This window comes from Chelonoidis abingdonii, chromosome 21, assembly GCF_003597395.2.
Source record: "Chelonoidis abingdonii isolate Lonesome George chromosome 21, CheloAbing_2.0, whole genome shotgun sequence".
NCBI classification, from domain to species: domain Eukaryota; kingdom Metazoa; phylum Chordata; order Testudines; family Testudinidae; genus Chelonoidis; species Chelonoidis abingdonii.
The window spans coordinates 7,775,440-7,799,042 of record NC_133789.1 but is presented as its reverse complement, the minus strand read 5'-3'; the positions used below and the strand labels follow the sequence as shown (position 1 = coordinate 7,799,042).

The 23,603-nt window shown below is 55.9% G+C and overlaps 3 protein-coding genes across 8 annotated transcripts in view; 1 reads left to right on the top strand and 2 right to left on the bottom strand.

Annotated features, from left to right (window-relative positions):
* The window catches only part of G6PC3 (glucose-6-phosphatase catalytic subunit 3), a 147,534-nt gene that overhangs the window by 40,296 nt on the left and 83,635 nt on the right, over positions 1-23,603 (bottom strand). The gene's annotated exons all lie outside the window — the stretch shown is intronic.
* The window catches only part of TMEM101 (transmembrane protein 101), a 134,558-nt gene continuing 117,638 nt past the window's right edge, over positions 6,684-23,603 (top strand). For 2 of the 6 annotated variants that reach the window (XR_012654666.1, XR_012654667.1), the window contains exons 1-3: positions 8,723-9,128; positions 9,835-9,976; positions 12,677-13,484. Coding sequence is in view for 3 of the 6 variants with exons in the window: in XM_075059621.1 (XP_074915722.1) it covers positions 6,772-6,863; positions 8,943-9,123; positions 9,830-9,976; positions 12,677-12,985 (729 nt within the window). In the remaining 3 variants the exon portion in view is untranslated. Of the gene's footprint in view, positions 6,864-7,750; positions 8,241-8,722; positions 9,129-9,829; positions 9,977-12,676; positions 14,541-23,603 lie in introns of those variants that run through there. The other 4 variants (XM_075059621.1, XM_075059623.1, XR_012654668.1 and 1 more) reach the window with 4 other exon arrangements.
* NAGS (N-acetylglutamate synthase) lies at positions 16,067-23,596 on the bottom strand. Its single transcript, XM_075059620.1, has 6 exons — positions 23,534-23,596; positions 19,516-20,073; positions 18,757-18,937; positions 18,370-18,541; positions 17,615-17,797; positions 16,067-16,829 (listed from the first exon to the last, which is right to left on the bottom strand). Exons 2-6 carry the CDS (start codon positions 19,999-20,001, stop codon positions 16,694-16,696), a joined length of 1,158 nt encoding a protein of 385 aa, XP_074915721.1. The 5' UTR covers positions 20,002-20,073; positions 23,534-23,596; the 3' UTR covers positions 16,067-16,693.

The following is a 23,603-nucleotide window of genomic DNA, read 5'->3' as shown; positions in this document are numbered from 1 at the left end:
TTGAGAAGGGGGCTTTTCGGGGCCTGCCTAGGCTCCGCTACCTTTACCTCCAGTCCAACCGTCTGGGGATTGTCCACAACGGCTTCTTCTCTATGCTCCAGAACCTGGAAGTCCTCTTCCTTGGCACCAACAACATCAGTGCCATCGAGCTGGAGGCCTTCACCTCCCTGCACAACGTGAATCTCCTGGTCTTAACCGGCAACCAGCTCATCCACCTCAAATTCAAGACCTTCCTGAACATCCAGACGCCGAGCACCCACCTCCAGCTCGCTGGCAACCCCTGGGCCTGTGACTGTGACCTCCAGCGGGTCTTTAGCAAGATCCTGAGCGTCCGCCACCTCCATGTGGAAGACTACGCCAATATCACCTGTGCCAGCCCCTGGCAGCTAGCCGGCTTGCCTCTGGTTTCTGTGGACACCCAGCTGTGCGTGGCTGAGACAGCCACTGTCCTAGTGATCACGGTCACCGTCCTGGTGACGGTCATCGCCGCCATCGTCATGGCGGAGAGGAACAGGAAGAAGAGCCAGGAGAAGAACTGGAACGAGTCGGACGGCCCCTTCGACCCGCAGGAGAAGTGAGATGAGGGGTGGGAAAGCTGGCGCCTGGTGCGTGAGAAGCCTCTGCTTTCGAGCTCTCCTGGATCCGCGCTGACTGGCCCTATTCCAAGCTCCTCGGGACTCAAGCCCGGATGCCTGGTGTGGGGACGCTTTATCCAGAGCCGCCCTGGCTGGAGACGTGACTGCTGCACTGACCCCAGCGGGCTCCCGCTCGGTCCCATCAGAGTTGGGCCAGGTCCCTTCCTTTCACCTGCTCATTGCCACCAGCTTCTGAGAGCCAACGGCTGCCCTGCTACGCCCCTGCACTCACCTCCCCGGCCTTCAACTGTCCCTCGGGCACCGCCCCCGCCCCCCCCCCCGACAAGCACGCTGTCCTTTCACAGCTGCCTCCAGTGATGCCTCTCCTGCTGGCCTGTGGGGGGATTGCACAGATGTAGCCAACTGGAATGTGGTGAAGAGGGGGAGGGAGGGTATCTCTGCACCCCCCCCTCCCCCGACTGCACTGGCTCCGCAGAGCTGACGGGAGGGAAAGGGGAACAGTGCTCTGGTTTTGCCTTCAACTCAGCAGTTCTGGCTCCATCAGCCCTCGCAGCCCTCCCCTACGAGGCGGGGATTACCCCTGCCTTACAGCTGGGGAAACTGAGGCACAGCACTTCAGCCGAGGTCAGTGCAGTGAGCTGGGAATAGAACACGGGTGTCCTGATGCTCGATCCCGTCCTTCTCATCCCCTCCGTTGCTCTGAGTCGGCCCGTTGGAGTTTGGGGGTAGTGTTAAAGTGCTGCCTTGTGGGAAGAACTGGTTTAGGGGCTGCTGGGGCTTCCCTCTGGAGGCTGGTGCAGTGGGTGGGGAGCTGCTAGGCAGAGCTGGTTGTCTGCTCTGTGTGTGAAACCTCTTGGGCTGGTGCGGGTCCCTTGACTCAGTGGTCAGGAGGAACCACCTGCTCCACATCAATCCTGAGGCCAGGGCTGCCTGGGGGAAGCTTGCCTAGGCATCCAGCTTCCCCCAGGCGGCAGGGTACTGGCTGTGATCACAGGCTGCTGGCTGGAGTCTCTGTCTAGCCCTCAGCCCTATTCCTGCCTGGCCCACTGTGCTGTGAGCCACGCTCCAAACCACAAGGCCCTCGCTGTGCATTCACCCCCTCGGCCCAGTCCTGGACCCAGCTGTGGCAGCAGCTCTGGCTTAACCAGCAGATTCCTAATCCTCCCGCCGGGGGGCGAGCAGCTGGAGAGTGGGGCTGCGTCCAGCCCCGCCAAGAAGCCCGAGGGCCTCTTGGAGGGAGAAGGAGAGTGGGGATTAGGTCAGGTCGTGTGTTTGGTGTCACAGGTGGACCAGGCAGCCATCCTTGGGGCGGGGGGCAGTCCTTTGGTCACGGGATTTTACAATTTGTGGGGCATGAATGATTTGGCAGGGAATGTGGGCGCAGCAGGACAGCATGGGGGGCCAGGCTGGAGGAGGGATTATGAGACCGGAGAATGTTCAGAGGTTTATCCCCAGCTAAGGGTCTGATCCTGTGAGGTGCTGCCTGCCTGGGGCTTCCCCCAATTAGGGGGATCTGTCTCTTACAGGATCAGGCCCTGAATCGCCTTCCTGTCAGGCTCCTATTAACCACAGCCAGAGAGCAGGGCTGTGTTTTGAACCGGTCCCAAAGCTCTTTGAGCTGGGGCAGAGGCAAGTCCCCTCTGGAGTCATCTACTGAGAAACCTTTGTGTCAAGGGGTTCCTGGCTGCTAAGATAATTAGATAAGATAATATGGCCGCCAGGCTGCAGAATCCTGTTGTGGAAAAGAAATAAAATCTGGTTTTCCTGGGTGCGTGTGTGTTGTTTACTGTGTGTATCGCACTAGGCCCTAATGCTGGAGCAGGGCCCCCTCGCTCTGTGTGTACAGCACCAAGCTCGGAGAGACAGCCCCTCCCCCAGCGAGCTTCCAGGCTCAGTGATGTTGGTTGGCAGCATTTTCCACTGGTTTCTCTCCCCTCTTCTAATGTCTTGGTGCTGATTAAAGGGCCAGGCAGGTCTTGTTTCCTGAATCCAGTGCCAGGATGGGATAGTGAGACACAGTGAAATGATCACCGGGGTAGGAACAGAAAGGCAGCATGGCTCAGCGTGCAGGGTGGTGAACTGAGACCTGGGTTCCGTTCCTTGCTCTGCTAGTGGCCTATTGGGTCACTATCCCTCTCTTGCTCAGTTTCCCCATCTATAAAATTGGGGGAAATGGCCCTGGCTTCCTTTCTAAAAGGCTGAGACACCTATTAATGGCAAGGTCTAGGTATTGTTATCTGAGCACCTCTGAAGCGGTTTTGGATTTATCTCCGCTGTGGCCAGGTGAAATCTTATTCCCATTTTACAGACAGGAAACTGAAGGCAAGGGCCACATTTTCCAACGCGCTCAACACGATGGGTGTTGGATACACACATCCCCCTGCCTCTGTGCTGCTAAAAACCTGACCCCCGTTATGGGTGGTGACCTTTTGAAACCCTGACCAAGGTCATGCAGGAAATTTGTGACTTGGATGGGCTGTGACCCCCGATTTTCCAGTCCAGTGCCGTCTCCACAAGCCCAGCCTTCCTCTAGCACAGACATGGGCAAACTACAGGCCACATCTGGCAGGTGGCACCATCCTGCCCGGCTCCTGAGCTCCCAGCCAGGGAGCCTAGTCCCCGGCCCCTTCCCCTTCCCCGCAGCCACACCGCTGCATGGACTGCGCTCTGGCCTGCTGCTCCCGCTGGGCAGCATGGGGAGTGCAGCTGGCTCTGGCTGGGGGTCGTGGCTGCGAGCTCCTGCTGCTGGTAAGGTGAGGGGAGCTGGGGGGGTTGGGTAAGGGAGTGGGGGATCATGGGAGGCAGTCAGGGAGGAGGGGACGGTTGGATGGGGTGGAGGTTCTGGGGTGGTGGTCAGGGGAGGGGATGAGGAACAGGGAGCGTGGGGGGGGCCTGTCAGGGGGTGGGGATGTGGATAGGGGTCGGGAGGGCAGTCAGGGGACAGGGACAGGGGGTTGGATAAGGGGTGGGCCCCAGGGGGCAGTTAGGGGCAGGGGGTCTAGGGAGGGAGTGGTCAGGGGATGAGGAGCAGAGGTGATTGGATAGGGGGTTGGGAATCCCAGGGGAGTTGTCAGGGTGTGGATAGGAGTCAAGGGACAGGGAGCAGGGGCGGTTGGATGGGTTGGGGGCTCTGAGGGAAGCAGTCAGGGCGCAGGAAGGGGAAGTGAAAGGGGGCGGGGACAGCTGTTTGGGGAGGCGCCAGCCCTCCATACAGTTGCAGCCCCATGTGGCCCTTCGGCCAAAAAGTTTGCCCACCGATGCTCTAGCAAGTCCCTTTCTGGTTCGCTCTGGGCTGGGACACCCTTGTCTCTGTGTGAGCACAGTGTGAATGCTCTGCACAGGGCATATGCACACAGCCCCCCAATGGCAATGACCACTGAGAACTGGTATGACACACCCACAATGAGTTCAAGTACAAGTCAAAGCCAGGTAACTATAATTCTCTAAACCGACCTGCCAGGGTTTGGGCCGTAAGACATGGCTCCTATGGAGCCCAGGGGGACTCCACTTGTTAGCCAGGAGAGTATTGAATTCAGTAACTGCTCATGCGTGTAAAGTAACATGCCTGCATACGTGCGCTTGTGGTCAGGCTAAGAGGAGTAATTTTGCTCATTGCTGGAACCCTGTCACCATTGTTCAAGGCACAGAAGGGGTTGGGACATATTTCACAAGTGCTCAGCCCCCATTTAAGCTGCAAGGTAAGTAGCTGGGTTTTTCCAAAGAGCCGTAGGTGTTGCATGCTGGGCTGCTTGAAAACCCAGCTGTAAGCATCACTTCTGCGAAAGCTAATGTTTATTTCGGGTGCCGTATGAGGGTTGCTATGTGGACAGCACCAGGAGGACTGAACAGGACCTCCAGAGCTAAAAGTGGGAGCTGGTACAGCTGAGCAGTTTGATCATGTGCCTGTAACGGCTGTTCTCTGTGGGTCAGCACAGAGGGGGACTATATATACACACATGGGTGCTGAGGCCGGAAATCTGCTGTTAGTCCAACAGCGTGGACACTGCTGAAGCCAGTCATGAGAGTGAGGTAAATGTGGCTCTATCACAAATCCAGGGCTGGACTGAAATGTCTTGAACAGAAGATCATTGGTCCCCCATCCCTGCTGACCCCTCATTGGAGCTCAAATATAATCTGCAGCATTGCAGGCAAGACGTCGTGTGTCTTAAAGGCTGGATTACTGGTTGCGAAACCCCACCAGCAGGCGCAGGCTCCCATATTCCCAGATTCTTAATCCCCCCTGCACTCGGAACACAGTGTAAGCAGAACGTAATGTTCTGTGGCAGCCGCGAGGCTCTCGTTTAGGTCCATCGTGGGTCCCCCAGCTGCAAGAGGGAGAAGAGAGGGAATTCTCCACGGAACATCTAAAAGAGGGTCAAAGCTGCAGGCACCAGGGTGACAGGGGGACCCAAACCAGGTTTATTAACCGATGTATCAGCTAGAAATACGAGGTGCTCCAGGCAGCGACTGAAGGATGGGGAGAGGAGCATTACAGCTGGTGGGACGACAGCTGTGACCCTGGAGTCTGATCCCAGCTTGGAAGGGGCTGGAGAGGGAGGGAGTGAGTCAGGACCCTTGGTGCTGTTCTCTCTGTGGAGGGGAGCGGTGGCCGTAGTTGGGGGAAGGACTAAGTCAGGACCCTGGATTTGATCCCGCTCTAGAAAGAAGAGGGGGAGACGGGAGTCAGGGCTCCTGGGTTCTGTTGCCAGCCTTGGCAGGAATAGGGAAGGAAGTTAGAACAGGGGCGGCATGCATTGGGCAGGTGTGGGAGTCGGGCTCCGGGTCTGTTGCCAGCCCTTGGCAGGAAATAGGAGAAGTTAGAAGGGGGTGCATGCATGGGCAGGGTTGGGGTAGGCTCTGGGTTCTGTTGCCCGCCTGGCAGGGAAAGGGGTTACCAGGGTTGGGAAGCGGGTGGAGGGAGGAAGGAGGAGGCATGGACTCGCTGGGTTCATGTTGCCGCCTTGGCAGGGAATAGAAAGGGAGGTTTAGGAACGCGAGGGTGCATGGCTGGTGGGAGGGGGTTTGGAGTCAGGACTCCTGGGTTTGTTGCCAGCCTTGGCACGGTGAATTGGAGCGGAAGGGAAGTTAGAAGTGGGGGTGGCTGCATTGGGCAGGAGTTTGGGGAGTCACGGCCCGGTTCTGTTGCACCGCCTTGGCAGTGGATTAGGGGAAGGAAGTTAGAATGGAGCGTGCATGCATTGGGGAGGGGTTTGGGAGTCAGGCTCTGGGTTGTGTTCCAGCCCTTGTGCGGAAATGTAGGCAAGGAGGTTAGGAACGGGGGTGCATGCATGTGGGGAGGGGTTGTAGGGTCATGTAGCTCTGGGTTCTGTTCCAGCCCTTGGCAGGATAATATGGAAGGAGTGTTAGACGGGGGTTGCATGCTTGAGAGGGGTGTTTGGGGTCAGGGTCCTGGGTCTGTTGCCAGCCACTTTGGAGATAATACGGGAAGGAGGTTAGCTGGGGGTGTGCATGCATCTTGGGGAGGGGGTTTGGGGGTCCAGGGACTCCTGGGTCTTTGGCCAGCCCTTGGCAGGGAATAGGGAAGGACGAATTAGAACGGGGGGTGCATGCATTGGGGAGGGGTGGGGTCAGGACTCTCGGGTTCTTGTTTGCCAGCTCCTTGCAGAAATAGGGATTGGAGGTAGACAGGGGGGCATTGATTGGGGAGGGGGTCTGAGGGGTCAGGACTGCCCTGGGTTTGTGCCAAGCCCTTGGCAGGAAGGAAAATAAGGATTCAGGGTTGGGAACCGTGGGGGCCAGGAAGGCAGGATCCTGGTTCTTCCAGCACGGGCGGGGGGGGTAGAGGAAGAGCAGAGAACTCCTTGGGTCTCTCTCCCTCGTCCCGAAGGGCTGCTGGTGCAGAAGGGGTCAGAACTGGCGGGGGAGGGGGCCGGCTGCCCCTCCCCTGGCCGGGCTCCGTAGCGAGGACCCCCCCAACCGCCAGGCCAACTGGAGAGCGGCGCGGCCCGTCGACTCCAGCGTGAGGCTAGGGAGGAGCTGCGCTGGCGCAATCTCCAGAGGACCTCCTGGCGGAACCCCGCTGCTGCGGGGCGCGTTTCCGGCCGGGCAGAGTGTGGGACGGACGCCGAGCGGAAAGCGCGCTGCGGACCGGTGGGCTGCCCCGCACTAAGATGGCGGCGGCCGGGGGCTCGCGGCGGCGGTGCTGCGGCTGCTGATGCAGCTGGCTCGGTGCGCTCACGCGCTCCCTTCTGGAAACTGCCCAGCGTCCCTCATGCTCCTTCGCGGAGCGGGCCCGACGCCCCAGGGGCGGGCAGGGGAGGGGCAGCAATGGGTGGGGAGGGGCATCAGAGGAGGAGCCAGAAGATGGGGAGGGTTCAGGGGATGAGATGGGAGGGGTGGGGGTGGGGTGGAGTCAGGAGGGATGGGAGGGCAGGGGATGAGAATGGGAGGGGTGGGGGTGGGGTGGAGTCAGAGGGAAGGGGAGGGCAGGGATGCAGAGGGGAGGGGTTGGTGGGGTGGAGTCAGGAGGGATGGGAGGGGAGGGGATGAGAGGGGGGGGTGGGGTGGGGAGGAGTCAGAGAGGGATGGGGAGGGGCAGGGGATGAGATGGGGAGGAGTTGGGGTGGGGTGGAGTCAGGAGGGAGGGGAGCAGTCAAGTGGGGAGGAGATGGGTGGGAGGAACAGTGGGTAGAAGGGGTTAGATAAGGAGGAGGGAGTAGAAGTTAGTATCGATGGAGTCAGGGTCACGGGTGGTAGGGGAGGAGGAGAGAGTGGGAGTGGGAGTGAGGCTGGCTGGGGTGGTGGCGGCTGGGGTCATGGGGAAGGGCAGAGTTAAGGACAGGATGACAGTTGGTCCCCTGAGGTCAGCAGCTGTCTGTGCTACACACTGTTCCTAGGCGTGGTCTGGTTAATGGCCTTGCATCTGCTGGTGCTAAAGTAACATCAAGGCTCTGCCTTAAGCCCGGGGACCGTAGCTCAGGCGCTGAATCCTTCTTTACCGGACTTCCTGGGGCTTAGCTATTGCTTATGTGAGGTGCTGGACTGTTTGTGGTTAGGGTTGCCAGGTGTCCGGTTTTCTAAAGCTCGGAGGTGGTGGGAGGTGCCTGGTCATTAACCCAGCCCGTGCGTAGCTGGGGGCTGCCTCCTAAGCTGCTGCAGGCTAACAAGGAGCCTGTGGGCAGGTAGGACTCCTACCTGCCCACAGGCTCCTTGTTAGCCTGCAGCAGCTCCTGTCCCAGCCCTGGAACAGCAGAGGGAACCTAGCTGGGGGTGGGGAAGGTGGAGTGGAGCCAGCCAGCATGGAAAGGAGAGGCATGTGTGACAGGATGGACCCTTGGGGGACGAGTCAGAAAAGGGAGTGGAGCCTAGGGAAGAGGTGGAGAAGGGGGCGAGAACTCAAGGGAGGAGGTGGAGCAGGGGTGCGGCCTTAGGGGAAAAAGGGGGGGCAGGGCCCATTACCAGCAATTAGAAAGGTGGCAACCCTATTTGGATTGCAATACCCAGATGCAGCTAATGCTGGAGTGGAAACCCTGTAGCACTGCGTGTGCCTTTGGGAAGTTAGAGGTGGAGCTTTCCTGATGGTGCTGGGTCACGCAGAGAGGCACTGTGAATGGCTTTGAGCTTATTTTCATAACGTAGAACAGCAAGCTTGAATAATTTGAGTGGCCTCCCCCTCCATTCATGGTAGGCATTTGGGGAGGCAGTGTTGCCTAGTGGATAGATCACTGGACTAGGCCTCAGGAGACGTGGTTCTATTCCTGGCTTTGCCACTGGTCTGCTGGGTGACCTTGAGTATTTTGCTTATTATGGTAGTGCCGACGGGCCAACCAAGATGGGCCTCTGTTGTGCTAGGCGCTGTACAAATACAATAATAGACATTCTTTGCCCAGGAGAACTTACTGTATTTTATTTTTTGAGTGGATTTGCTTCCCTGCTCTGTGCCTCAGTTTCCCTCTCTGTAATATGGGAATAATGATACTGACCTTCTTTGGAAAGTACTTTGAGATCTTTGGAAGAAAAGAACTGTATAAAACTTAGGGATTATTGTTAGAGAAGGGTGCAGCTGAGGCATGCTGATGGGATAACGTGAGGAACCTTCCCTTGCCACTCTTTGGCCCTTACATACTCCAGGATAAATACAGGACCTCCGTGTCCAGGGCTGTCCCTTGGACACTTGTTCACAGGCTAATGTGGGAGAGAGAGCTCAGGTTTCTAATATCTCTAGCCTGAAAGCAGAGTTCTTCCCAAGGCAGTGCCCAAACACAGTTGGGTACCCTAGGCTCACATGCACATGGAGGGTTGTGGCTGCTTTGTCCTGCTCATGTGGTATGACTTGATTCTTCAAATGTCCAACTGAATTGAAACTCCTTCCTTGTCTCCCCTTAGGAAACCTGACATCCCCGTCCCATATCTGTACTTGGACATGGGGGCAGCGGTGTTGTGTGCCAGCTTCATGTCCTTTGGGGTGAAGCGCAGGTGGTTTGCACTGGGAGCTGCTCTTCAGCTGGCAGTCGGCACGTACGCGGCGTATATCGGGGGCTATGTGCACTATGGTGACTGGCTGAAGGTGAGGTGTTAATCGGAATTCCTTGGGGGGCTGATGGGCTAGGGGGCAGCTGCCTCATCTGTTCCCATGCCAGCCTCACTTAGTAATCCTGGGCTGTTTGGCCTATCTGAATTGAGTGTAGATCTCAGTCCAGGCCCCCAGGCACTAACATCCAAGTGAAGCTAGTATCCTCATTGGGCCTCCTTGTTGGCTCTTTCAGCGGCGAGGGCAAGGAATTAAGAGGCCATAGAGACTGAATTGTTACCTCACTCCTTGAGATCTGGACGGCGTAAGGGGAAACTTGCCTTGCTAATGCCTGGGTTGCATCTGCTTTGTGAATAGAAGAAGGCTTCAGTCTCCGTGTTAGAATTTCAGTGAGAGCAAGAATTATCCTCATTGCCCTGTCCTTCTCCTTCTCTTCCCCCTCCACCTCCATCCCCGTTTTGATCCTGCTAGTCCGCTATCTCATGGCCAAAGCAGCTGCTTCAGCAAGATTGCATAGTGCACCTAGCTACAAGCCCACACACTTTCTTCCTGACCTCAGCTGATGATCAGCTTGTGCCCTGAAATGTGAAGATGAGAGGTCTGTATCCAATGTAATGCCCCTGCAAATGTTGTTTTCATGTATCTAAATGCCTCGTTCTTTTATTTATTTTAAGTTTATGGTGCTCCTTTTTATTTCCCAGTCGCTAACAGATATACACTCTGTGTGATTTTCCCCCTGCAGGTGAGGATGTACTCACGAACCATAGCTATCATTGGTGGGTTCCTGATTTTGGCGAGTGGGGCTGGTGAGATCTATCGTCAGAAGCCACGGAGCAGGTCCCTGCAGTCCACTGGGCAGGTCTTCCTCGGCATCTACCTCATCTGTGTGGTATGTACCCAGCAGGGCAGGAGCTGGCTGGTGCCATGGTGGGCTTTCGTGCACAGCTTTGTCATTGCTAGGCAGCGTGCGTTGGCTTGCAGTGAAATCACCAGAGCCCGGGGACGAAGCGGGGTGATCAGAAAGAAACTGGGATTATGTGGCTGTCGCTGTGGCTGCAATTGGGAAAGTGTGGGTGTTGGAGCAGCTTGTATCACAGCTGGAGGAGATCACACAAGGCCTCCGGCCTCTTTGCTTGTTAGCAGAGGCAGTATGGATATTTACAATGTGCACATCTGTTGCTGTTCTTTTTTGTCGGCAGGCCCTTCAGAGCTGGGGGGATTCTCTGTGGGGCACAGGTGGCCACTTAGGGTGCCCCTTGGAGTGAAAGGGGCTGTTGCCAGAGGAACACCCCGGCTGCCATGGGTACTGGCCAGTCCTGACCTGCTTACTCTGCCTGTGGACTTTTGGCTGCTCCCTATTTTTGTTTATTCGGGTGCAGCAAGGTGCCTTTGGGTGTCACATTGTTTCTAGAATTCTTTGCACCTCCTTTGGACAGCCCTGCAGCCTATTGCAAAGGATTCTGGGATGTTTAGAAAGCCATAGCACTATTTGCATATGACTGGACAGAAACAGAGGCAGTGGATTGGATTGGTGGGAGGGGCATCAGCTTCCATGATCCCCTAAGAACAGCCCTGCAGGTGGACGAGGCAGAGAAATGGAGACAGTATTTTGGCACCACTTGTGCCCTTAGTCTGTGTGGTTATTGTTTGACTGGGTAGCAGGCACTATTCCTTCCTGCTGAGGCTGTATTAAATCAGAACCCTCAGCATGACAGCAGGGGGCACTGTGCCACTGCTTTTCAGAGGGGATGTAGCTCTGGCATCCTGATCCCATGGTGCTTTGGGCAAAAGTCAGCTATTATCCTTGGTCTCCTGGCCAAATTCCAGCCTGATGATTAAACTATAATGAGATCCAACGGTTAGAAGTTGACGCTAGATACATTCAGACTAGTAATAAACTGGCAGATCTTGAGTAGGAGTTGGGAGGTTATTTTACCTCGGAATTTGGCACTCGTGTGACCGCTGCTGGAATCCTGTGTCCAGTCTGGTGCCCACAATTCAAGAAGGATGTTGATAAATTGGAGAGGGGTCAGAGAAGAGCCACGAGAAGGATTAAAGGGTTAGAAAACCTGCCTCATGTTAAGAGACACAAGAAGCTCAGTCTATTTAGCTTAACAAAGAGAAGATTAAGGGGGTACCTGACCACAGGCTGGAAGTACCTACAAGGGGAACAAACACTTGATAATGGGCTCTTCAGTCTAGCAGACAAAGATCTGGAAGTTGAAGCTGGAAATAAGCCATGAATTTTTAACAGCGAGGGTAATGAACCACTCGAACAATTTGCTGAAGGTTGTGGTGCATTCTCCATCGCTAGAAAATTTTTAAATCAAGGTTGACTGTTTATCTAAAAGATCCACACTCTAGTTCAACCACAAGCAGCAGGAATTAATTCCGGGAAGTCCTGATGGGCTGTGCCGAAGGTTGGACTAGATGATCATAATGGTCCATTTTGGCCTATACTCTGTGAATTGCATTGGGCCTCCCTCAGTTTCAGTTGGTCTCCTGCACCCCTAAGCTGCTGTGTAGTGATTGGGTGCATGCAGTGAAGCAGCTGCCATAGCGCACACAATCCCCAAAGCCTTTTGGGATGAAAGGCTGTGGATACGTCTACACTGCATTTGGGGGATGTGATTGCATAACATGTAGACATACCTGAGGTAGCTTCAGTAATGATAGCAGCGAAGCTGCAGCAACATAGAATCATAGAACTGGAAGGGACCTCGAGAGGTCATCTAGTCCAGTCCCCTGCACTCATGGCAGGACTGAGTATTATCTAGACAGTCCCTGACAGGTGTTTTGTCTAACCTGTTCTTAAAAATCTCCAATGATGGAGATTCCACAACCACCCTAAGCAGTTTATTCCAGTGCTAAACCACCCTGACAGTTAGGAAGTTTTTCCTAATGTCCAACTTAAACCTCCCTTGCTGCAATTTAAGCCCATTGCTTCTTGTCCTGTCCTCAGATGTTAAGAAGAACAATTTTTCTCCCTCTTCCTTGTAACAACCTTTTATGTACTTGAAAACTGTTCTCATGTCCCCTCTCACTCTTCTCTTCTCCAGACTAAACAAACCCAATTTTTTTCAATCTTCCCTCTTAGCTCATGTTTTCTAGACCTTTAATCATTTTTGTTGCTGTTCTCTGGACTTTGTCCAATTTGTCCACATCTTTCATGCAATGTGGTGCCCAGAACTGGACTCAATCCTCCAGCTGAAGCCTGAGTAGAGCGGAAGAATTACTTCTCGTGTCTTGCTTACAATGCTCCTGCTAATACATCCCAGAATGGTGTTTGCTTTTTTTGCAACAGCGCTACTCTGTTGACTCATATTTAGCTTGTGGTCCACTCTGACCCCCCAGATCCCTTTCCGCAGTGCTCCTTCCTAGGCAGTCATTGCCCATTTTGTGTGTATGCAGCTGGGCGGGGGGCCCCTGGTGTATGTACCCAAGGTCCTGGCTGGGCGGGGCTAGATCAAAGCTAGCGTGGGTATGTCTAGCCGTGCTGTAGTCACACAGTCTGATTGCAGTACAGACCTATTCAGTGTGTATGAATTTGCTCCTACCTCTTGGTTTACTGTTCCACTGCGCCCTACAGGCCTATTCCCTCCAGCACAGCAAGGAGGATCGTCTGGCTTATCTCAACAACATCCTAGGTGGGGAGATCACCCTGCAGCTACTCTTCATCCTCTATGGGGTGCTGGCCCTGTCATTCCTGTCTGGTTATTATGTCAGCATGGCTGCCCAGATCCTCTCGGTGATCCTGCCCCTGGTCATCCTGTTCATTGATGGGAACCTCGGCTACTGGCATGACTCCCGGCGCGTCGAGTTCTGGAACCAGATGAAACTCGTCGGGCAGAACGTTGGTATCTTCGGGGCTGTCATCATCTTGGCCACAGATGGTTGAGATGGGACAAGTGGGGGCGGATAGGACAGGCCTCGGGGAGGCTCTGCAGTTTGGGGGAGGGGATGGGATTAGGTTATTTTTTTAAATCACCATTATTTATTCTTTTTTTTTTTACTATTTTTTAAAACTTCCTAGTTGATTTTTCCCATTGACAGGCCAGGGGCCTCAGCGGCTGCCTCCTTCTCAAGCACTGTAGTCCTTCATCGCACTTTGACAGGTGTTTTAAGCACAGCCCTGTAGAACCTCACTCTTCTGGCTCTGTGTAGCAGCAGAGGGAAGGGATCTTCCTTGACATTGTAGAACAGGGTAAGACTAGCTCAGTGGGTGTGTGAGCAGCATAATTTCTCCGCTGAAAGGAGGAGTGGTTCCTGGAAGCTTGGGAGTCCCCCTGGGGAGCCAGATGATTGGTTACAGGAAAGATGCAGACAAGGAACTGAATGGGGGACTTCAAAGCCGCCCATTCATCGTCTGTGGTGAACTCTGCACATTGGTTGCATGTGTGGTGTGTGTGTGGGGGGCTGGGGACAACGGTAATAACAAGCTAGCTCTTATTTAGTGCTTTGCATCAGTAGATCTCAAAGCTCTTTACAAAGGAGGTCAGTGTCATCATTCCCATTGTACAGATGGGGAAATTGAGGCACGGAGTGGGGACGTGACTTGTCCAAGATCACCCAGCAGGCCAGTGTCCAAGCCAGAGTAACCATCCTCCATTCATTACTTAAGCTGGTTATCACTGTGCTTCTAACTACTGCCTGTGGAATTTCATGGGGTTACAAAGAAACCCTGCTCCCCGAAAGGATGCAGTGCTGCGGAGAGGAGCGATTTCAAAGGGGATCAGCCGTCAGTGCTCTTGAGAGGGAGAAGGAAACTGCTCCGGAGATGAGAAGGGAATAATTTTGCCTCTTGCCCTGCTCCCGCTCTGTGTGCATCCGTCCATGCTGCCTCCAGTCCACCATTGGAGCACCCGTGTGACTCAGCTGTGTATTGGCTGGTCTCCTAGCACAGCCCCATGGAGGGAGCAGACGGACACTGCTTTACAACGGGACAATCCTGCCTGCCAAAGCCTGGGGGAATGAACAGCTTCACAGAGGGGAGCTGCTACCCATCCCCTAAGAGAGGGGGGATTTCCAGAGTGTTGGGGGGAGTGACTGAGTGAGGAAGGGAAGCTTGAAAGGGGGGAAAAGTCCAGTTCCCAACCTTCTGAGGATCCCATGTCTTACAACCCTGGCCAGTGATTGTCAGTGTCAGGGACAGGGTGGGAGACTGCGCTCCATGTTATAAGGTGACATGCTGCCCAGAGACAACTTGCCTTTGCCCCATAAGGGCCTTCTGCCACCAGGTTGGGTTTGTCTTGGGTTGCGAGGCCAGCTGACATGCAGGATCTCTCTAGCACTAGCGCCCTGCCCGCCTAAGGAGAGCTCTCGACCACGGTCATTGTCTCAACTGCCTAGATCAAGCCTTCCACTTCGACTTGCTGTTGCATCTTCCCTATTTTCTAAACCACTTTCCCATCATGTATTTCTGATGATTAAATGAGAAAAGGCTTTTAACTCCACCCCTTGTTTTATTTCTTACCGGACATTGTTTGGCTTTAATCAAGCCAGGCAAAACCCTGCCTATGGTACTTCTCCTTATCTGAGCACCTCACAGCTTTACTATGTTCATCCCACACACATCTCTTCTCCCCCGCCAGCCATGTCTATTAACCCCATGTTACAGATGGGGAACTGAGACTCAGAGGCCCATAGTAACCCAGGGTGTCTGTGGCTGTGCAGGGAACAGACCCTGTGTCTTCCGAATCCAGGCTTGTGTCCTAACCGCTGGGCCATCCTTCCTGTCTTCCCCCTAATCACAGGCACGTGAACAGAGGAAACTTCAGCTGCTTTTCCACTTCAGAGCCAGGTGGTCAGATCTTACTTAAGCCACCAACAGAGATGCTGGCAGGAGAGACGTGTAAGCCAGAATTTCTTAACCTAAAGTTAAGCACCTAAATAAGCAGGCTGACTTTGAGAGGTGTTGGGCATCACTGAAGTACCTAGTACCTCCCAGATACTTAGGGATTTGTCCTCCACCACCCCTCTGAGGCACAGCAGTGTTGTTACCCCCATTGTACAGATGGGGAACTGAGGATGAACTGCCTTGCCCAAGGTCATGCAAGAAATCTGTGACAGAGCTGGGAACAGAGCCCAGGTCTTCAGTCCTGCTGCCCAATTCCTCGTAGCTGAATAATGTCTCCCATCTTCTGCTTCATATGCGCATTGCTTTTAGCTTGTGCCTCACCAGTTGAAGCTATGGGCTTACTGAGGCTCAGCATGGGTAGTGCTGGCATTTTAAGAGTTCATTGCAGGATCATGGCACTTAGCCAGACAGGCTCTCCTTTAACCCTGCCACTGGGGATGCTAGTGCTTAAACAGATCATCTCAGACTTAACTGCTGCTTTACTGGCTGACTAGCAAGAATTCATGGTAGATTCATGGCAAATATCTAGCAATTTGACATTTAAATGTTTCACTGCTAGGGATGCTGGGGATGGATGACGAGTAGGTTTGTGATCAGGGTAAAATGTTCAAAAGTGCCCAGGGGACTTAGGAACCTGGCCTGTTTTCAAAAGTTGCTGAGGTGCCTAAGTCCCAATTACAATAAGACTTAGATTTCTAAGTCACTTTTGAAAATGGGCCATAGGCTGCTAAGTCACTTAGGCCCAGATTTGGAAAAGTATTTAGGCATTGCCGTGCTCAGTGAAACCAAATTGATTTAGGAACCTACATCTCATTTTCAAAAGGGATTTAGGCATTTAGGTGCCGAAATCCCATTGAGAGTCAGTAGGATTTAGGCTCTTAAAATGAGGTTTAGGTTCCTAATACAGTTAACTGTCACAATGCCAAGTGCATCAACGCCTAAAGACTTTTACAAACGTGGGACTTTGTCACTTCTGACAATTCTACCCATTCAGGTGGGAGGTTTTCAAAGGCACTAGCTGGAATTTCACTGGCGGTTTGGTGTCTGCATCCCTTTGGCCGCTCTGAAGTTCCCAGCTGACATTTGTTGATCAGTTCTGGTGCACAGTAGCCTTATGCACTGGGTAAGGAGAAAGCAGTAAGACCCTAACATCACACTGTTGGGATAGCTAAAGAAAGGCGAGACACCTTGAAAGAGAAGCCAAAACCACATTAAAAGTTGACGTTTTCCAGCTACTCTTGTTGTCTGTTTTCTGCTGTACACATTGTGTGTAGGACTCCACAGCCAGGCTGCTGGCTCCTATAAATACAAGCTTGTGTGTGAGACTCCTACTTGCTGTTCCACAGGATTGTAAGGAAAGATGTCGCTGCTTTTTTTTACACATTTGTTAATGGTCCCATTTTATAGGTCGGGAAAGTGAGGCACAGAGAGGGGAAGTGACTTTGCCGAGGTCCCACAGTGAGTCAGTGGCAGAGATGAGACTTGAACCCAAGAGTCCCGACCCCCTCGGGCAAGAGTCTGCACAACACAGGCTTCACTAGCACTTTATTAGGGAAAAGCTGGGTGCTGAACTGGCGAAGAGGGTTCTTTGTGCCAATCATTCCTCTGGGTGCAGGAAACACCCCTGGGGCTCTCTGCACGGCTGGCCATTCTGAGCTCTCTTTCTTCTTTCCTGGTCTTGATGTACGAAGGCCTGACTCTTCCCAAGCCCAACCTGCTCTGCTCTCGCTCTGACCAAGAAAGATCGCCCTACGGTTTGCAGAACGAGTCTGGAATGGATTTTGCGTGGTTCACCAGCTCGTAGGAATCTCGGATGTCGGACAGTCCAAACCAGAAAAAGATCCATTGGTGGTCGGTGAAGCTTCCATCACTGTGCTTGAAATACCTGACGGGAATAAAATAAACGCTTAGTCCCAGAGCAGTATCTGAATCCCATAGAGCAACAAGAGCATCCGTTGAGACAGTTACAGGGATAATACTGGGTCAGACTTGCCACCCACTGTATCTAGCTGGGCACTAAGAGTGTCTGGGTTCCTCCTAGACATCGGTGATCGTATCCTTGCAGCACCTCTAAGTAGCATAGTAGTGGTAATTTGACTGATGGGGAGGTCCAGAGTGAGTGGGAGGGGGTTACAGGTCAGGGTTAAGGGGCATTGGCAAGGGGTGCTGTGCATTGGCGTACAGCTGCACCAGCAGAGTGGTGGAGGGGCCCAGCCCTGATGTAGCAGGGATGTTGCAGTCAGGATTGAGATGCACTGCCAGAGCTGGGTGTGTATGGTTAGGGTAAGGGTAAGAGGTATTGGCAGAGCTGTGTGTAGGGAGCCCAGGGCTGGAATAGCCGGGGGCTGCAAGGCAGGGTTGTGGGGCATTGGCAGAGTGGTGTGTGGAAAGCCCAGGGCTGGAATAGCTGGGGGCTGCAGGGCAGGGTTGTGGGGCATTGGCAGAGCTGCATATGGGAAACCCAGGGCTAGAATAGCCAGGGGGCTGCAGGGCAGGGTTGTGGGGCATTGGCAGAGCTGCGTGTGGGAAGCCCCAGGCTGGAATAGCAGGAGAACCATTAGTGTGTCTAAAACTTGAGCCCAGAACAGATGTGCATCTGTGTCAGCGTCCACCAGGAGGGTGGCATTCCCAGTGGAAATGCTGCTCTGCTCCAGTCTCCTTTCCACCTACCAGGGGTTAATAGGGTTGGTGACGCGAGACCTCCAGAAGAGGGTCCTGAGATCCTGCCGTATGCACTCCCACAGCATCTGGCCAGAGCCTTGGCTTTTCTTGGTGGAGCTGACCACGAACTTGTCCAAGTACGGCATCCCACCCAGGACCGGCTCCTTCGTGATGATGGCTGCTGCGTTGTAGCTGGGTGACAAAGGGCAGGGTGAGCAGGCCTGGGGGTGGCACGAGCAGACTCTGCTTGGCAGGGAAGGCTTCCCAGAGGAAGGGAGGAGATTTTGCACCTTCTGTTCTCCCTCCCTCGCTCCCCTGGGCCCATGCAGCTGCCACGAGGGTTACTCCAGCTGTCCGCTTGTGCGAGCTCTCCGGTACTACAGGAAATAACCAGATTGTGCCTGGTTTGCGTATGGCCCCAAGGTTCAGAGGCTCTGGGGTTTGGATCCATAGTCCACAACAGGAGCCAGTTGGGAAGGCTGCAGCTTGTCTTTTGCAGGCTGTGTGTGAGGCTAGAGGCTCTAGCTGGTGTGAGGTGCTGTACGTAAGGAAAGACAATCCCTGCCCTCAAGTTTCCTCTCTAAACAGATCAGGCAGAGAAAGGGGGGCAGGGAAGGTTTTCAGATCTCTGGGATACAAGACAATCCCCAGAACTAAGGGCCTTCAGCGGCTGAATAGGGATCTTTCCCCTTCTTAAATATTCCACTGCCTGCCTGCTCCTAGAGCTCCTGGGCCCAGCAGAGACGGGTGGGGGGCCTCCTTACCCCTCTGAGAAGTAGACCGAGTGGAGCCTGGGCCGTATGGAAGCCAGGTAGTCCCCTCGGAGGGTCTTCCCGAAGGACGTGTTGATCAAGGAGACCAGGCGCTGCTGGTCCAGCTCCTCCAGCTTCTCGGCCCGCAGCATACGCTCAGCGTTCCTGAACAGGGTCCCCGAGCCTGGAGCCAAAGGGAAAAGCAAGGGCTTTGCTCACTCAGACGGTCTCCCGCAGAGCAGTGGCACTGTGATTCCTGCTCCATTCACTGGCCACCTGGGGCACTGGTGCAAATTCTCCAGCTGAGCTCCGCTCCCCCATCCCGTCCGCCCGCTCCGAGAGAGCAAAGCAGTGGCTGAGCTCGTCGGGGCAGGCCCAGGCCCCAGGGGCCACACTCACCTTTGTTGCTGAAGATCTCGGCGAGGAGTGCGCCCGCAGAGACGATGACGGCGGAGGCCTCGTAGGGCAAGCGGCTTAGCAGGTCGACGATCAGCCTGACTTGCTGCTGCTCCTTGTGGCCTGTCCACTGGGCTTTGGTCACTAGGTCCAGGTCGGCGGGCAGGTTCACGTTCCCTAGCACCTGCAAGGCCGGGGGGTGGGGAAGGTGGCCTCAGCAAGGGGATGGGTGATCTCTCCATGGGTTAGGCCCTTCTGCCCATCCCCTGCTCCAGGCCAGCTGCCTCCTGGAATGGGCCCAGGCCAGCTGCTGAATCCAGCATGGGGTGTGGTGGGGCAGGCTGGCTCTTGTGCTGCCGCGGTCAGCCCCGGTAGAGGGGTGCAGTGCAGGGGGCCGCTCTGACCTTCTCCCAGCTGATGGGCAAACCCCAACAGCAGCCTTAGGCCTCTGCGGCCCCTCCCCACGTGTACGTACCTGCCCTCCAGCCTCTCCCCACTCGCGTACGACGCTCCTCAGCTCCGTCCCCTGGCTCCCCGGTCCATGCACGGAAGGGGGTTACCAGGAGCTAGGGAGGGGTGAAGGGAAGGGTGGGGGGCCCCAGCAGGCAAGCGGGGTGTGGGAGTGTATCTTGGAAGCAGGGCATTGGAAGGGGCACTGGGAGCCCATGTTGTGGCACTCAGCGCTGTAGGCATGTGTCTAGCCCAGCAGAGGCTGTGCGAGTCGGTGTCTCCTGCGCCAGACCTTGCGCTGCCCTTACCCACCTTCTGCCCGGAGTTCCTGATCCCCCCGGTCATGTTCAGGAAGATGATCTTGGTGGGCAGCAGTGCCCTGGAGATAGCGGCGGTGACCTCGACGGAGTCCAGCAGCAGGGACTGGCGGTTGCGGGTCTCCCCGACGGGGCAGATGATGGGGACGTTCCCGGATTCCAGGCACCACCGCAGCAGGTCGCTATCCACGGAGATCCCGCTGGGAGCAGAGAGAGGGGTGTTAACAGGAGCCACTGGCAGGGTAAGGAGAGCCGGGCCTGCAGGCTCAGCGGCTGACCTGGAGTTGGCAGCCGACTGCTCCGCTCCTAGCACGGCGCCGGCCCCGAAGAAGGGCATGGTGGCAGCGGAGTTCTGGCGCAGGGCGTCCGTCAGGGCCTTGCAGTTCTGGGTCAGCAGCGCCTTGGTATCCCGGAAGGTGAGGGTGTCGCTCAGGGAGCTCCGGGACGGCAGCCCCAGCACCAGCATGGGCTTCATGTCCATGCGCTGCAGGAAGGCCACGCTGAAGGCCAGGCTGGTCACGGTCTCCTTGCAGCGGGAGACGGCTTCGTCCACCTGCCCGGGGAGAACAAGGGAGCTGCGGGTCAGGGCCCCGGGGCGGCTGGGCAGGCGCTGCCCTGGGCACTGAGCGCCTGGGCGGTGGACGCTGACAGTGGGCAGCCCTGGTTCCGCATTAGCCCGTGGCAGAGCCGCTCCTATTGCACTGCGACCACCTGTGGGCACTGGGTGGCTGTGAGCTCGGGGCCTGGCAGGGCTGTGCAGAGCCCTGGGGTGGGGGGTGGGTGTGGCTGGGAGACTGGGTACCTGCTGCAGCCAAAAACTCCCCTCCCTGCCTCCCCTAATAGACTGTTCTCTCCCCTCCCCTCCCAGCCCCTCCCCACTACAACTATCACTCCTCGTCCCTTCCCTCCTCCCAGCCCTGCCCCAGTACGGCTATCCCCACTCCCCTCCCAGCCCCTCCTCACTACAACTATCACTCTTCACCCCTCTCTCCCCACTATGGCTATTGCCCTTCCCCTCCTCCCAGCTCCGCCCCACGACATCCTCCCTCCCCTCCTCATGCCACCCAGCCCCTCCCTGCCACACTACAGCTATCGTCCCTCCCCACTACAACTATCACCCCCTCTCCTCTCTTATCAACCCATTTCCTCCTCTCCCCCATCAACCCATCCCCACCCCAATCCCTGTAATGCTTGGTGCCCTTTGTCCCTAGCAAAGGCTGTTATCAGCGGCCCTTATCTGGACCCTTGCTATCAGGCACAGCTGGGCTGATCCAGCCCTATTCTTCACTGCAGGAATGTTTCTGAGGACTTGTGGCCAATGCTTGGCTAAAAACAGCTCCCTGCCCCCCAGGTGTGTGTGGGGCGGGAAGGGAGGAAGTGGTGGGAGAACCAGCAGAGGTAGTGCTCTGGGCACTGCTGGACTGGCTGGGCCAGGAGCCCCTCTGCCCCCAAATGCCAGTCCCTACAGCCCAATCTGCTCCCCCCTGTGATACCGGAGCAGAGAAATGGGCCCACCAGGCTACTGGGTCCCTCTAATCCATGGGGTCATCCGGACCCTGAGGCTCCTAACTCCCATAGATGTCAGTGGAAGTTAGGAGCCTTAAATGGGCCCTAGCCATGTGACCCAGTGAAATCTCTCCACAGGACTGTTCTGGCCCAATCCCGGCTTTGACAGTATTTCTCCTCCCAGCACCTGTCAGGCAGGGCTGTGATCCCACAGCACAGGCAGGGAATAGGGTGACCAGATGTCCTGATTTTATAGGGACAGTCCTGATTTTTGGGTCTTTTTCTTCTGTCGGCTCCTATTACCCCCCACCCCCCTGTCTGGTCACCCTAGCAGGGAGTCAAGGCCCAGTGGGGCTAAATCCAACTTCTCAAAGGTTTTTCGGGACCTATCTCCCATTGAAAGCAGCAGGAGTTAAGGTCAGATCCTCGAAGCTATTTAGGTGTGTAAGTGACATGCCCCAGGTCACACAGGAAGTCTGTGGCAGAGCAGATAATTGACTGTAGATCTCCCAAGTCCTAGGCTACAGCCCTAGGCAGGGGTCACCCTTCCCCAGCCCACTAGTCTATCCAGGGTGGTAGCCTGCCTCTACCAGGACAATCTAGTTCAATACCCCATCTTGTGGTGTTTGCCTCTGTAACGGGTGGGCAATCATTTTGGCCCAAGGGCCACATCAGGGTATGGAAGTTGTATGATGGGCCATGAACGCTCAGGAAATTGGGGGTAGGGGTGCGGGAAGGGGTGAGGACTCCAGGGTGGGGCCAGAAATTAGGAGTTTGGGGGCAGGAGGGGGCTCTGGGTTGGGGTGCGGGTGTGTGTGTGAAGGCTCTGGGGTGGGGCTCGGTGATGAGGGGTTTGGGGTGCAGGAGGGGGCTCCAGGCTAGGACTGAGGGGTTCAGAGGGTGGGAGGGGTATCAGGGTTGGGTCAGGGGGTTGGGGTATGGGGGAGGGGTGTGAGGGCTCCAGCTAGGGATGTGGGTTCTGGGGTGGGGCTGGGGATAAGGGGCTTGGGGTACAAGAGGGGCTGGGCTGGGATTGAGGGGTTCAAAGGGCAGGAGGGGGATCAGGACTGTGGCAGGGCACTGGGGTGCAGGCTGGGTCAGGGGTGCAGGCTCTGGGTGGTGCTTACTGCAAGCAGCTCCTGGAAGCATGTCCCCCCTCCAGCTCCAAGACGCGGCCAGGCAGGTCTGCGTGCTGCCCCATCCACAGGCACCACCCCTGCAGCCCTCATTGGCCGGGAACCGCAGCTAATGGAAGCTGCGGGGGTGGCACCTGCAGATGGGGCAGCATGCAGAACTGCCTGGCCATGCCTCCACGTACTACGTAGGAGCCAGAGACTTCCTGGGAGCCATCTGGAGTGGGGAAAACCCTGACTCCGCTCCCCAGTGGAAGCTAAGGGCCGGATTAAATGGTTTGATGGGCTGGATGTGGCCCACGGGCCATAGTTTGCCCACCCCTGGTTGATAACATCATGAGGCAGTGAGTTCCACAGGTTAATCCCAAATTGTTTCCAATTCTATTTCCTTTCTTCTCATTTGACTTGGCTGCCTTTTTAATTCTGGTTCCACTTTTAGTTATTAACTGGTTTATAACCTGCTCTTCCAGTCGGCTACTTGTGAAGCACATTTTTTTTTTTCATCCTAAAGTATCATATTCATTTTGCAGGGATGCAGGGCAGGGGAGAGAACCTTAATCCTGATATGTCTTGTAAAACACTGTGTGTAGAAGTGCTTGGATGGTTCAGAAATGTGATGGGGAGAGAGTCCTGATTCACAGATTTTTACAGTCTCGGCAGCACCATCCCCAGCATCTCCCAGCCTTCCACCCCTGCTGCCCCCACTCTGCAGCCCCCCGGACTTTGGGGCAGTACCTGCCCCCTGCTTGCCCCTCCCACCCACAAACCTCCTGAGTCTAGTGTCCCCTGGCTGTGTCCACCCCACCCAGCTGTGGGTCTAGTGTCCCCAGCTGCGCCTGCCCCCACAATGGCTGCCCCATCGCAGCTGTGGGTCTTGTGCCCACAGGGGACCGTGACCCACCCCCAGCTGTGGGTCCAGTGCCCCTGGCCATGACCCCCCCTGAGATGTGGGTCTAATGCCCCTGGCTATGACCCCCCCTGAGATGTGGGTCCAGTGTCCCTGGCCATGCTCGTCCCCGCCCCCCCATGGCCATCCCACTGCAGCTGTGGGTCCAATAACCCCACCCCCAAGCTGTGGGTTCAGTGCCCCCTGGGGCCGTAACCTCCCCCAGCTGTGAGTACAGTGCTTCTGGCCATGCCTGCCCCCCAGCTGTGGGTCCACTGCTCCATGGGGCCGTGACCCCCCCATCTGTGGGTCCAGTGCCCCCAGGGCAGTGACCCCCCCAGCCGTGCCCGCTCCCTACCCAGCTGTGGGTCTGGTGCCCCCTGGGGCCATGATGCCCCCAGGAATGCCCACTTCCTACCCAGTTGTGGGTCTGGTGCCCCTTGGGGCTGTTACCCCCCCAACCTGTGGGTCCAGTAGCGCCCCCTCACCTCGATGACGGCGAAGGGGCGGCCGCCGGCGTGGCACAGCGCCTGGAACTGCGCCAGCCAGTGCCGCGCC